This window comes from Delphinus delphis, chromosome 19 (assembly GCF_949987515.2).
Source record: "Delphinus delphis chromosome 19, mDelDel1.2, whole genome shotgun sequence".
Taxonomy (NCBI): domain Eukaryota; kingdom Metazoa; phylum Chordata; class Mammalia; order Artiodactyla; family Delphinidae; genus Delphinus; species Delphinus delphis.
This window is the reverse complement of record NC_082701.1, coordinates 19,972,408-19,984,804: the sequence shown is the minus strand read 5'-3', so window position 1 is coordinate 19,984,804 and position 12,397 is coordinate 19,972,408. Positions and strand designations below refer to the sequence as shown.

Sequence of the window (12,397 nt, the reverse complement as noted above, 5' to 3'; positions counted from 1 at the left end):
CGCTCCCGGCAGAGTAGGGGCAGGAGCCCCGTCCCCTGGCAGCCCATCCTCCCGGGGCCTGGATGCGGAGGGCTGGGGAACTTCCTCTGGGGGGCGCGTGGTGCAGGAGCTCTTCGATGGGCGCCGCCCGCGCCGTGCCGCCTCTCCCGCAGGACCCCCAGCCCCCGTGGCCGCCCCCTGCCTGGAGGTTCCTGGAGGGGGCGCCCCGCCCGGCCCCCTCCCCTCCCGGCCCCCGCACGCACGCACTCACTGAGTCTCGGGAGCCACCATCTTGCGCGGTGGACGCTCTGGCCGCGGTCTCCTTGGGCTCCACTGAGCGACAGCAGCCACTAGCGGTTACCGGGGCGAAGAGGCGCCAGCGGCGGCGCGGGCCGGGGTCGCGGGCAGGGCGGCGGCGCCCCCGGGGGTCGGCCGGCCGCGCCCACCTGCCGCCGCTCTGGCCCGGCGCACCCTTAGCCCGGCGTCGCTCTCACCCTCCCCACCGCGTGCGCTGCAGCAGGAGCAGCTCAGGTTAGACCGCAGGAAGGATGCTCCCCGCCAGCGGGAGGGACAGTGGTCATTCATTCACCACAGGTATCCGTGGGTTCCTAGAGGAGCTCACAGGTGAGACCTGACTGGTGAGAGCCAAACAGGCGGAGCGCTAGGGAGGCTACACTCTGGCAAGTGCCCCGAGCGAGAGTGATGAACAAAATGCTTTGGGATCACAGAGGAGCAGGCGGGCAGCTGAAGGTCATCAGCCTGGAGAGCCAATTAGGTTTCACAAAAGGGTCAGTGAGAGTTTACCAGGCAAAGGGCATTTCAGCAGTGGGAATGGCAGAGCCATTGGGAACCATGGTGAAGTTCAAAGTCGAGTGCAGGTTCTCAAAGCTCAAGGTGGAACAGAGGTATGGAAGCTCTGCAGTGAATGCTGGGGATTTTGACCTTCCGGCCTTGTGGGGAACCTCAGGAGGCGGGTGAGCTAGAAAATCATGTGGGTTGAACCTGGGCCCTCAGCAATGAGAGCGCAGAGTCTTAACTGCTGGACCACCAGGGAATTCCCAGGAAATCAGTGTTTTAATCTAATGAGTTATTTGTAACAGGGATGACAAATGGGGTGGGTGGGAGGAGTGACCTCTTCTAGAACTTTCAGATGCCCAGGAGACCCTCACCCCTGTGTAGGTTTCCCTGCAGGAGGAATGTGGGTGGTACCCCACCCTCCTAGACCTAGAAGCCTGCAGCGGAGCTCCAGTAATGACATCAAACTCTGAGGCCTTGGCAGCCCCGCACTTAGCCTCAGTTTCCTCACCTGTGAAGTGGAAATTACAGCTGGGTAAGGAGGAAGGGGCAGGACAGGAATGGGTCTGAGGACCAAATAAGATGCTGGGTGTGGAGGCTGTTTGCACAGGGGGTGCAGGGCACTTGGTGACCCAGTCTCCCCTTCTGGTCAGCACAAAGTCACCCGGAAATGCCTTCCAGCCCCTGCACAACTGGGTACACTCTTCTCCCACTCAAGGCCTAAGGCACACGTTGAGATCAGGGCCTCTCCAGTGGTTGCTGGGAGCTCCCCGCAGCCCCCTTCACGCAGCGCGGCTCTGAGCCGCCCACCACCTGCCTCTGACATTCACTGTGAGCCCTGGCCCCCAGGGCCACTGGGATGACGCACGAGTCATGACACATGCACACACGCGTGTGGCCACTTGGTTTGTGGGTGCGCTCAGATGAAGGGAGACATGGCAGCCCCCACCCCTGACCCAAGATGGTACCACACAGCCTGACGGGTCTAGAATTCTGCACCCCAAAAACGGTCAGGTGTGTGTTGGGGGGTGTTCTCGGGTAGCATCTTGCAACAGAACAGCCACCCTGGCTAAGTGTCTCAGAGCAGTCCCTCCCCACCCCTGGCCAGGGGTCCACAGCCGGGACCCGGGGCTCATCGGATGGCTGCCTCAAGAGGGTGGGTTGCTACTCTGATCAAACAGGAATAAACCAGACGAAGTGACGGAGAAAAGGCCACCCCCAGGGGTCCAACAGAGCCTAGGGCAGGGGTGCAGAGCAGGTGTCTCATGAAATAACATCACCCTGCCTGCCATCCAAGGGAGAGAATCCGGGGAAACTACGTCCTGCTGTTTTGCCATCACTGGGAAAGATACACACGGAAGAGCACAGGGACACACACCCTGAGGTCCACAGGCATCCACACAGATAGTGACAGGGACAGACACCAAGGCACACACTCACACACATCTCCCTATGGTGAGACCGTCTATGCACACTGATGTGTGTACATACGGAGGCGGTACCCACGCAGAGACAGACAGATACCCCTGCTGGCCAAGGGGTGGGCACAGAGGCCACGCATGAGCATGCGTGAACACACAGGCAAGAGCAACAAAGACACGCTCGTATCATATATACCCAGAGGGACAGACACACGAGGACACGCAGACCCTTACAGACGCACATATGGACAATACAGAACAACAGGCATGCAGTGGCACACAACATCACAAAGAGGTGCACGTGCACAAAGGTCCATATACAGAAACACACACCCCCCCTTACAAAATTAAATGCATCTGACACACACACAAGCTCATGTAGCCAAACCCAGAGTCCCCCTCCCACCCCCGCCTCGAGCCATAGGGGCAGATGGTAGGGTCCTCCCCAAGGCAGGCATGCACACGCACACGCGCGCTCACACACACACAGACACACACACACAGACACACACACACACACACACACACACACCCCTCAAATAGTAAAGTTGCCGTTTCTATCACAGATAAAACCAAAACTCTGAAGAAAGGGAGTCCAGGAGGGAGAGAGCGCCAAAGGCAGGGAATGAGAGGTTGAACCAAGCCCCCAGCTTGCTCACTCCCCGCTAGGATTAGGATTCCTCCCCACATTCCCCAGCGCCCCCAACCCACCCTGGGCTGGCCAGCACTGTGGAGGCGTTGATGTTCCAGACTCCCGCCCTCCCTGCACCTGAGGAAGACCCCCGAGCCCAGTCACAAGAGGAACTCTGCTCCCAGCCCCACGGCCTCCAGCCCTTGCCCTTGTGGAAGGAGATCCCCCAAATCCTTAAAGGGTAACGGCTGTTTCCCTCAGAAAGGACCAGGCAAGACCTGTGTGGGGAGGTGAGCCCGGAGACCACGGACGAAGCACGGGGGGCATCGATGTGGACCCCAGCGCGGTGGCTGGACCTCAGCGGGCGCCTGGCTCTCTCCTCTGCTGCATTAACAACTGCCTCTAGCCCCCGACCCCTGCTCCCCCAGGCAGCCCCTTCGAGGCAGCTGAAGGTGTGATTTGATACAAGCAACCTTTGTAGCGGCTCCTCGGATGGCGCACACCTGCCCCAGAGCGCAGCAGCCTCATTCCTGCAGTCCGGACCTCCAGATTCCCGACCATTCCTGCCACCCCGGCCCCACCTTTGCTCCCGGCCAGAGTGGGGGCTCCCCCTGCCCATCCTTGAACTTGGGAAAAGGTACCAAGAGTCAGCTGGCTACTGGAGCCTCTAAACAGATGACTCTGGGGGGGCCGACAACAGGAGGAAAAGAATAGGGCAGGGGAGAGGGGAGAGGGGGAGAGGCCCACTCTCGGCTGGAAGCCCCCGCCCCAACCCCCCAGCTCAGGCGTCCTCAGCACTCACCCAAGAGCATTCTCTGCCTTTGGAGGAACCGCTGAGCGCAGAGTGAGAAGCGAATGAAACCCAGCCGGAGAGCGACAGAGGGAAGGGGTGGGGGAGTGGAGGGACAGGAGGGGAGGGTGCGAGGGAGGGGCTCCTGCTTCTGCTGGGAAGCCACGGTTACCGGGCCCTGTCTCCCCTCTCCAGGAAGGCGCTGCCTGTTCCCTGGTTTCCCCATCCCAACCACTGGTGGAAAGAACAGGGCGCTTCTTCCCCGAAGGTATGGGGACAGGGGGAGGATGTCCGGGGACCTAGTGCCTCTTATACTGAAGCGAAGAGTTGACCCTGCCCACAGAGGCCTCCAGGACAGGAGGTGCTTCCAGCCCCTTCTCTGCCTGCCAGAAAATTCTTCTTCTGAACTTTGAAGCCCTGCCTCAGGGCTTGCTGCCGCAGGGGCCCCGTTCTCCTATCTAGCCTTACTTATCCTCTGCCCCCATCCCCCCCCTTTTTTTTTTTTTTTTATGGTACGCGGGCCTCTCACTGTTGTGGCCTCTCCCGTTGCGGAGCACAGGCTCCGGACGCGCAGGCTTAGCAGTCATGGCTCACAGGCCCAGCCGCTCTGCGCCATGTGGGATCTTCCCGGACCGGGGCACGAACCCGCGTCCCCTGCATCGGCAGGCGGACTCTCAACCACTGCGCCACAAGGGAAGGCCCCCCCCATCCCCTTTTATTTACCTCCTTTTGCTGCAGGGGAAACCGAGGCTCAGAGAGGGGGAAGCGAGCGCACGTGGCTTGCAGTTCAGTACCTGGACTGCCGGACCTGCTACCTGGGCAATGCCAGGAAGCGGGGAAGGGGTGTTCATCTGATCACCTAGAACTTCTGACGCGCCTCATCTGCCCGCACCCTTCCCTCCCACCCATCTTTTCTCTTCTGATTTGGCTTCTTCCTCCCCCTCCTCTTCCTGAAACCTGCGGGCTCCTAACTCACCTGAGCACCTGGTGCCGGGAGGGGGGTGGAATGCGGGAGAGGAGACAGCCAGGCCACAGCTGGATCCAGTCTCGCATTCCAAGCCCGGGTCCCAGCGCTAGCCCCCCACCCCCCCAGCATCCTGTCTCCACCAGACAATAACCCGTAATCTCTGCAGCAGCCGGCTCTCAAGCTGCAAAGAAGGTCTGGGGAGGGGGTGGCGGCAGCAGCCCCTGAAAACAGGTTTGTTAGGAAGAGGCTCTGTGGGGGGAAGGACTTGCTGGTGTGGGGAGAGGAAGGAAACTCAAGCCCAGAGCTAATTAACCCACCCAGAGACACAGATGGAACCTTTGTCTTCTGCGGGGGCAGGGATCTGAGCTAAGCCCCCTAATTTCCACCCAGACAGCCTTGCCTTTCCTGGTGGCCCCTGGGGGGAGGTGCTGATGGTCAGGTTCACATCTGTGAGGGGGTGCTGTCCAGGGAGAGTGAGGGCACCGCCATCACCGGCCACTTAAGGAGAACCGCAGGAGGCACTGGTTAGACCCCAAGAACTTCTTAGTGGCCTTGCGGGAGCCAAGGTGAAACAGGCATGCAGAGGCCTCGGGATGGGTTGGGAGGGGTGCTGAGGAGGAACTGGAAACCCAGGGAGATACTGAAGCCACGGGGGGACAGGCTGGAGGGCTTCCGGGGCCTCCTGATGGGACTGAAATTAATCCATCTGCGGGGAGTGGAGGGAGAGGAGCTCATCAAGCCAGTGACTCAGGGGTGACCCAAGCTCAAGGCCTTTGATCCCTGGGGCTCAGAATGCAGCCGGAGGCTTCTGCAGTCAAAGACTAGGAGAGGAGGTGGAGGGGCTGCTTAGAACGGGATCTAGGAGAGGTCTGAGGGCGCAGGGCCGGGGACAGCCTCCATCTGCCACTCTGATGCCTTCCCGTCCCCAAAGGCACAGGGGTGTCTGGTACAGCTGCAGCCAACTTTGCCCTGAAATCCAATATAGTCTGACTCCGTCTCCGCTTTCTTGTCCCCGTTAGTGTCTACCCTGTGCTCCCCATCCGAGTCCCGTCTGGCCATTTCGGTAAGCCAGAGTTTAAGTCATTTTTGAAATCTCCTTCTCTCCCCGCTGGTGTCATGTTGCAATGGTGGGGAACAGGGGATGCGCCCTAAATTGGGCAGCTGGGTCAGTCCTGCCAAGAGACGGGGAGGAACCAGTTGGAGTTAGAAGGCTCCCCTCCCTGTCCTGAGCCAGCCTAAGCAGAGCGGGAGATGGCTGGCATCTCCCCATTGTTCAGTTGAGGACACCAAGGCATGGGTTCTGAGCACTTGAACTGCCTGTCACGGGAGCTGGTCTGCCTGCGCTGGGCCATCCCTCGTCCCCATTCCTGAAACATTAAGGCTCTATCTCTCTTAAGGTATGCTGCTCTCCTCAGCAGCAAGGTGGGGAAGGCACGTGAGAGACAGGATTCAGAGTCAGAGATGCTGGGATCTGAACCTCGCCGTGGCCTTAGGCCTGTTGCTTACACTCTCTGAGTTCTAGTATCTCAGTTTCTAAAGTGAGGGCTGAATGCCAGTCAGCTGCGCCCGGGGATGGCTGGGTGAGGAGGGAATGCTGTGCTGCTTGTGGAAGTGCTTTGCAAACAGTTCATCTCCTAAGTACATGCTCATTGGCCCTGGGGGTAGGTCACAGCTCTTTCCCCAAGGTCCATGTCCAGGCGTCCGTCCCCCAAGCCCGGTGCTGGCCCAACATCTACACTAGAGGTTGGAGGTAGGAGGGTTGAGGCAGCAAACCTTTCTCTCTACAGATGTTCAAGAACTACCTAAAATTGTTTAGGGGTACGCACACACGCGCGCGCGCGTGTGTGTGTGTGTGTGTGTGTGTGTGTGGTCAATAGGGTCATTGAGTTCAACCACATTGAGGCGGAGGTTCCTGGTGCCCACACCTCCCATGGGGGGCAGGTAGGGTGAAAGATGGCTCATTCCTGAAGGATGAAAGGGTCTGCTGTGTGAGAGACAGATCGGGAGGAGGGCAGGTGGGGGGATGACCTGTAGGAGGGGCTGGGGAAGGGTGCGGTTCCTGCTGTTTCCCCATCCTGTGCTGTTTCCCCTTCCTAGGTGTTCCAGGCTGACTCATGGTGGGCAGCTGGGTGAGGCTGAGTAAGGAGGCCTCTGACACAGGCATTGGTGAGGAAGCTGAGAGAGGGGACAGCCGCCCCCCATATCTCCCTCCCACAGATGGCCTCAGGGACAGGATCCTCCAGACAGGATCCCGCCTCACTGCCCGTGACGGCCTGTCACTGTGCAAGGCGCCAGCCCCCCCAGACCCCTAATCAGAGTGACAGCTCCAGGAGGCCTCCCAGAAAGGGAGCCTCGAAGGGGCATGACTGGGCCGTCACCCCCACCACTTCAGCACCCTCCCAGGGAAGGGGCGGCTCTCCTGGCTGCCACAGGACTGAGATCTCAGGTGTCCAGGAACAAAGCCCTGCGTTCAGGGCTCCTCACACTTTGCCTCAAGCTGCCTGAAAGTAGACGTGACTCTCTCCATTTCCGGAGGGTGCCCCAGTCAGCACCCATCTCTGCTCTGGTCCAGCCTCCTTGAGAGGACTTCCGCATGGCTGAGGTCCCCACTCCCTCACCCCTGGGGAAAGTGGCTAGCATTGGGCTGCCTCTCCCACCCCCAAGAGGGCCAAGGAGACAGGAGAGTCCACGGAGGGGGGTGGTTTGCTGGGGGGTCATGACCTGAAGTAGGGTCAAAGATAAGCAGGCCAAGGGACTTCCCTGGCAGTCCAGTGGTGAAGACTCCGTGGTTCCAATGCAGGGGGCACGGGTTTGATCCCTGGTCAGGGAACTATGATCCCACGTGCCTCTTGGTGTGGCCAAAAACCAAGATAACCAGGCCAATGGAACACAGGTTCTCCGCTGGAGCCCCGGGATTCCAGGGCTCCCAGAATTCTGAGGATGCAACATCCTCGCTCTAGTCACAGCCATCCCCCCCCGGCCCACCATGCTCCCACAGTGCCGCTCACTCCTCTTAGCATGGTGGTGGGGGATGGTCTGGCCCCGTGGCTGTCTTTCCCTCCAGACCGTGAATGCCCAGCACTGCTCAGTACAGAATCCCGGCATCCTGCACGGGGCCAGCGCAGGGCTGGAAGGCTGGTGATGCAGGACAGGTGACTGGAGGGCCAATGACTTACAAGGTGTTGTTTAACAATCTCGGGGGGGAGTACCAGGCATCGTGTCTCCTGGTGACCCCCCCAAACCTACCCTGTACTCGGGGGATAAGGACTGTGAGAAAAGGGAAGCCAAGTGAAGGGGGACCCCATCCCTCTGGGCAGCCTCTCTGTGGCCACCAGTGTCTAGTGCTGCGGTCCTTTTCCTCACACCCCACCTGCTCTCTCCACACTGGGATGGTGGGTGGGGGAGAGAAGGAAGGACCACTGCCCGGAAGGAAGGCCTGAAAAGCCAGAGTTAGAGGGGAGCAGGGGTGGGACCAAGTCCTCTGGTCACAGGAATGGCCTTCCCCACCCACCCTTGCCTCCCTCTCAGCGCCCCCTTTCCGATGACGGAACTGTCCATCACAGCATCCCCTAAGCCAGAGTCATCCTTGGCACCTCCTTCCCCTTGGCCCCACATCCTGGCAGTCACCAAGTCCTGCAGAAAAGACCCTGGAATCTGGTTCCACCATCCTACCCCCTTCCTTCTCATGTACCCGCGAGACTCACCCTTCCCCCTCACCAGAGACGTCTAAAAACACTAACTACTCCGCTCAAAACACTTCAGCGATGCCTGTCACCTTCAGGACAAAGGCCAGATGCCCAGCCTGGCTTTGAGGACTTTACAGGCAGCCGCTGCTCACCTCCTGCCACGCCAGCCACTTGCCCAGCCCAGCACCACCTGCTGTTCCTGCCAAGCCATGGCCTCAGGCCTGGGTGCATTTGCTCTAGCTCAGGGGTCCCCAACCCCCGGGCCGCAGACTGGTGTTGGTCCGTGGCCTGTTAGCAACCAGGCCGCACAGCAGGAGGTGAGCGGTGGGCTAGTGAATGAAGCTTCCTGTATATTTACAGCCACTCCCCATCGCTCGCATTACCGCCTGAGCTCCGCCTCCTGTCAGATCAGCGGCAGCGCATTGGATTCTCATAGGAGCGCGAAGCCTACTGTGAAGTGCACGCGTGAGGGATCCAGGCGGTGGGCTCCTTATGAGAATCTAATGCCTGATGATCTGGGGGGGAGCTGAGGCGGTGATGCTAGCGCTGCGGAACGGCTGCAAATACAGATCATCATTAGCAGAGAGGTCTGACTGCACAGAGACCACAATAAATCAACTGCCTGCAGACTCATATCAAAACCCTATCCGTGGGCTTCCCTGGTGGCGCAGTGGTTGAGAATCTGCCTGCCAATGCAAGGGACACAGGTTCGAGCCCTGACCTGGGAAGATCCCACATGCCACGGAGCAACTAAGCCCGTGTGCCACAACTACTGAGCCTGAGCTCTAGAGCCCGCAAGCCACAACTACTTAGCCCGCGTGCCACAACTACTGAAGCCTGCGCGCCTAGAGCCTGTGCTCCACAACAAGAGAAGCCACGACAATGAGAAGCCCACGCGCTGCAACGAAGAGTAGCCCCCGCTCACCGCAACTAGAGAAAGCCCGCACACAGCAACGAAGACCCAACACAGCCAAAATAAATATATTTTTTTAAAAAAAACAAAACCCTAGCAGTGAGTGGCAAGTGAAAACAAGCTCAGGGATCCCACTGATTCTGCATTATGGTGAGTTGTGTAATTATTTCATTATATATCGCAATGTAATAATAATAGAAATAAAGTGCACAATACATGTAATGCACTTGAATCATTCCAAAACCATCCCCCACCCCCCCAGTCTGTGGAAAAATTGTCTTCCACGAAACCGGTCCCCGGTGCCAAAAAGGTTGGGGACCACTGCTCTAGCTGCTCTAGCTGTCTCCCTGCCTGGGCGACAAGATCCAACAAGATCCACCTTCAGTGTCACTTCTCTGAAGCGTTCCCTGACTTATGTCCATTCACCTCTCCCTCCCACTTCTCAAAGGAGCCCATCCCCACATCTATGAAGCCTGCTGTTATCTTGGACAAACTTGTCTGCATGTAGTTATCTAGACAGTTCTTTCCTAACAGGCAGCTCTGTTGCCTTTTAAAAAGACAAATTCCCAGACAAATGCTGTATGTTCTCACTTACATGCAGATTCTAAAAAAGCGGAACTCATAGACATAGAAGAGAGTAGAGTGGTGGCTGCCAGGGGCTGGTGGTGGGGGAAATGGGGACATGTGGGTCAAAGGGTACAAAGTCCCAGCTGTAAGATAACTACGATCCAGGGATCTAATGCACAGCATGGTGACTGTAATTAGCAGAACTGCCTTATACGCTTGAAAGTTGTTAAGGAAGTAAATCTTAACTGTACACATACACTCAGAATTACGTGAGGGGATGGAGGTGTTAACTAACCTTACTGTGGTAGTCATTTCACAATATATACATGTATCAAATCATCACACTGTACCCCTTAAATTTACATTTGTTATATGTCAGTAATATCTCAATAAAGAAAAATACAAAGAAATAAAAAATACTACAAGGTCCTACTGTATAGCACAGGGAAATATACTCAATATTCAATATTTTGTAACAACCTAAAAGGGAAAAGAATCTGAAAAAGAACATATATATATATGTATATATATATATATGAATCACTGTGCTGTACCCCTGAAACTAACACAACATTGTAAATCAACTCTACTTCGATAGAAAAACAATAAAAATAAAAATATGAATACCCCCAATCAGCAGCTTGCACATAGTAAGCTGTCTGTATTTGATGAATTAATGAATGAATTTTGAACACACACGCACACTCCAGAAACATCCATACAGTTGAATATGCCCTTATTCAGAGTCACATCCTGGGGTCCAGCCCCAAGTGCTCAGGTGGGGAAGATGGTACCAGCCATTAGAGCATTTCCTGCTTTGCTTATTCAGTGACCTCTGCGAGGTCCCTTCTCCTCTGACCCCTGTTCCGAAGCTCACTGCAGCCCCCCTCCTTCGGGAGGCCTTTCGTGGTAACCCCAGGTAGAATCGCCCTTTCTCCTTTGTACCCCTGGGGTCATGTCCCATGTAGCACCCACAACACTCATCTGCTCATTTCGTATCTGTCTCAGCCTAAAAGACAGTTTCAGTCTTGGGGGCCGTGGCGGGAGGAGCAAGACTGGAACGTCTCCAGGCCCCAGCACAGTGTGGGGAGCACAGAGGGCATCCCATAAACACTCACCCAAACAACAGGCAGCCCTCAAGAGGTCAGAGTGCAGCCCTCTGGCAAAGCTACCAACCTGGGCTGCAGCGTGTGTGTGCAGGACATGCTTCTGGTGGCCGCCCCCAGGAACCAGGCAGAAGTTCCGGCCCTTCCCGCCTCTCACGCTAGGCCTGGTTCATAACCTGTTTCCCCTGCCGGCCAGCAGCCTGCTGCCCCTGGTTTCTCCCATGACTCCCATGTGCCTGTCAGCTGGAATCATACTCACGAATCCATTCACCCACTTCGCCCAGAAATCTGCCTTGCAGCCAGCGGCCCTCTTGCAGCCCAACCTCTGCAGAGTCATGCCAGCCAGGGAGAGGCCGAAATCCTGGCCAGGAGTCCAGTGGCCAAAGGGAGAGGGGCTTCTCCCCGCTCTTCCCCTGACCACCTCTCAGCCCTTAGCCGGAGTGTCGTGCACTTCGCTGACCCTGGCCTTCAGAGACCAGAGCAGGAGCCCGGGATGCCCCGTAGGTGAGGCCCTTATCTGGAAAACTATCTGCCAGGGGGCTCCTGGCTGGAGAAATGCTGCTTAGGGGGCCTGGTCCTAAAAGACCCCACAGGGAGAGCCCCAGATCCAGAGAAGGCCTCAGACCTCAGGCCCTGAGAGACCCCATAGAGGGCTGTCCGGATGCAAAAAAACTTGATGGCATCTGGGGAACTTCAGACTCTAAGACCCCATGGAGGGTACCCCAGACCAAAAGACCCCACAGAGAGAGGCCACAGACCCAGAGCCCCTCACAGGGGCCCAGAACCAAATCTGTGGGAGCAGCGCCCCTCCACACTGACCTGGCCCCAGGGGCGTCTTTCCCAAGCTGAGCTGCCGCAGGCGCCTCTGGTGGGCCCGCCCCCCGCAGTGCACCTGGGCCTGGGCTGCGGAGTTCAGCTGGATGTTGCAGACGTCGCAGAGGGTGTACGACGGCCGTTTTCTTTCCCGCTTGGGTTTAGGTGGTTCTGGAGGCCGAGGGGGGCACTCAGCAGCTGCAGATCCTCCGGGGGGCTCCTTCTCACCCGGGGGAGATGGGCTCAGTGGCCGCTTCATACCTGGGCAGATCGGGAGACAAGTAAACAAAGGCGAGTGCAATGAATACACAGAAGGAGCAAGAGGGCTTCGGGACCCAGAGATGCCTGTGCCCCATATCCCAGCTGAAACTCCCTGGCCTTCTGAAAGCCGCAACCCAAGGATGGCAAAAGGGAGCAGAAGGGGGGCTGTTTTAAACAAAGCAGCAGTAAAATGCAGGGGTATCAGCAGGAGTGTCAGAAATGGCCACACACTGGGGGGCCGACACCTGAGGGCTCAGAGCAAAGCGCTCAGAGGGAGAGCGGGGCTCTCAGAAAGCAGGCGACGTGGAGGGAGAGCCAGCAGAGAGGCTACTGGAGACACTAGCCTGGCCCAAGGCAGGCCAGGCGCTGACGGTGCTGGGACAGGCAGGCCTGTGGTGCCTGCTGAAGATGCAGGAGCTGCCCGCCAGAGGATGACTGCAGAAACCCAACCACCTCGTGCCCAGTGCC

At 57.8% G+C, this 12,397-nt stretch overlaps 1 protein-coding gene across 5 annotated transcripts in view; it reads right to left on the bottom strand.

The window, feature by feature from the left end:
* ZNF385C (zinc finger protein 385C) overlaps nt 1-11,927 on the bottom strand; it is a 31,392-nt gene extending 19,465 nt beyond the window's left edge. For all 5 annotated transcript variants that reach the window (XM_059998435.1, XM_059998436.1, XM_059998439.1 and 2 more), the window contains exon 1: nt 11,675-11,927. In XM_059998435.1, coding sequence (XP_059854418.1) covers nt 11,675-11,927 — 253 coding nt within the window. The remainder of the gene's footprint in view (nt 1-11,674) is intronic.
* Nucleotides 11,928-12,397: the final 470 nt, after the last annotated feature.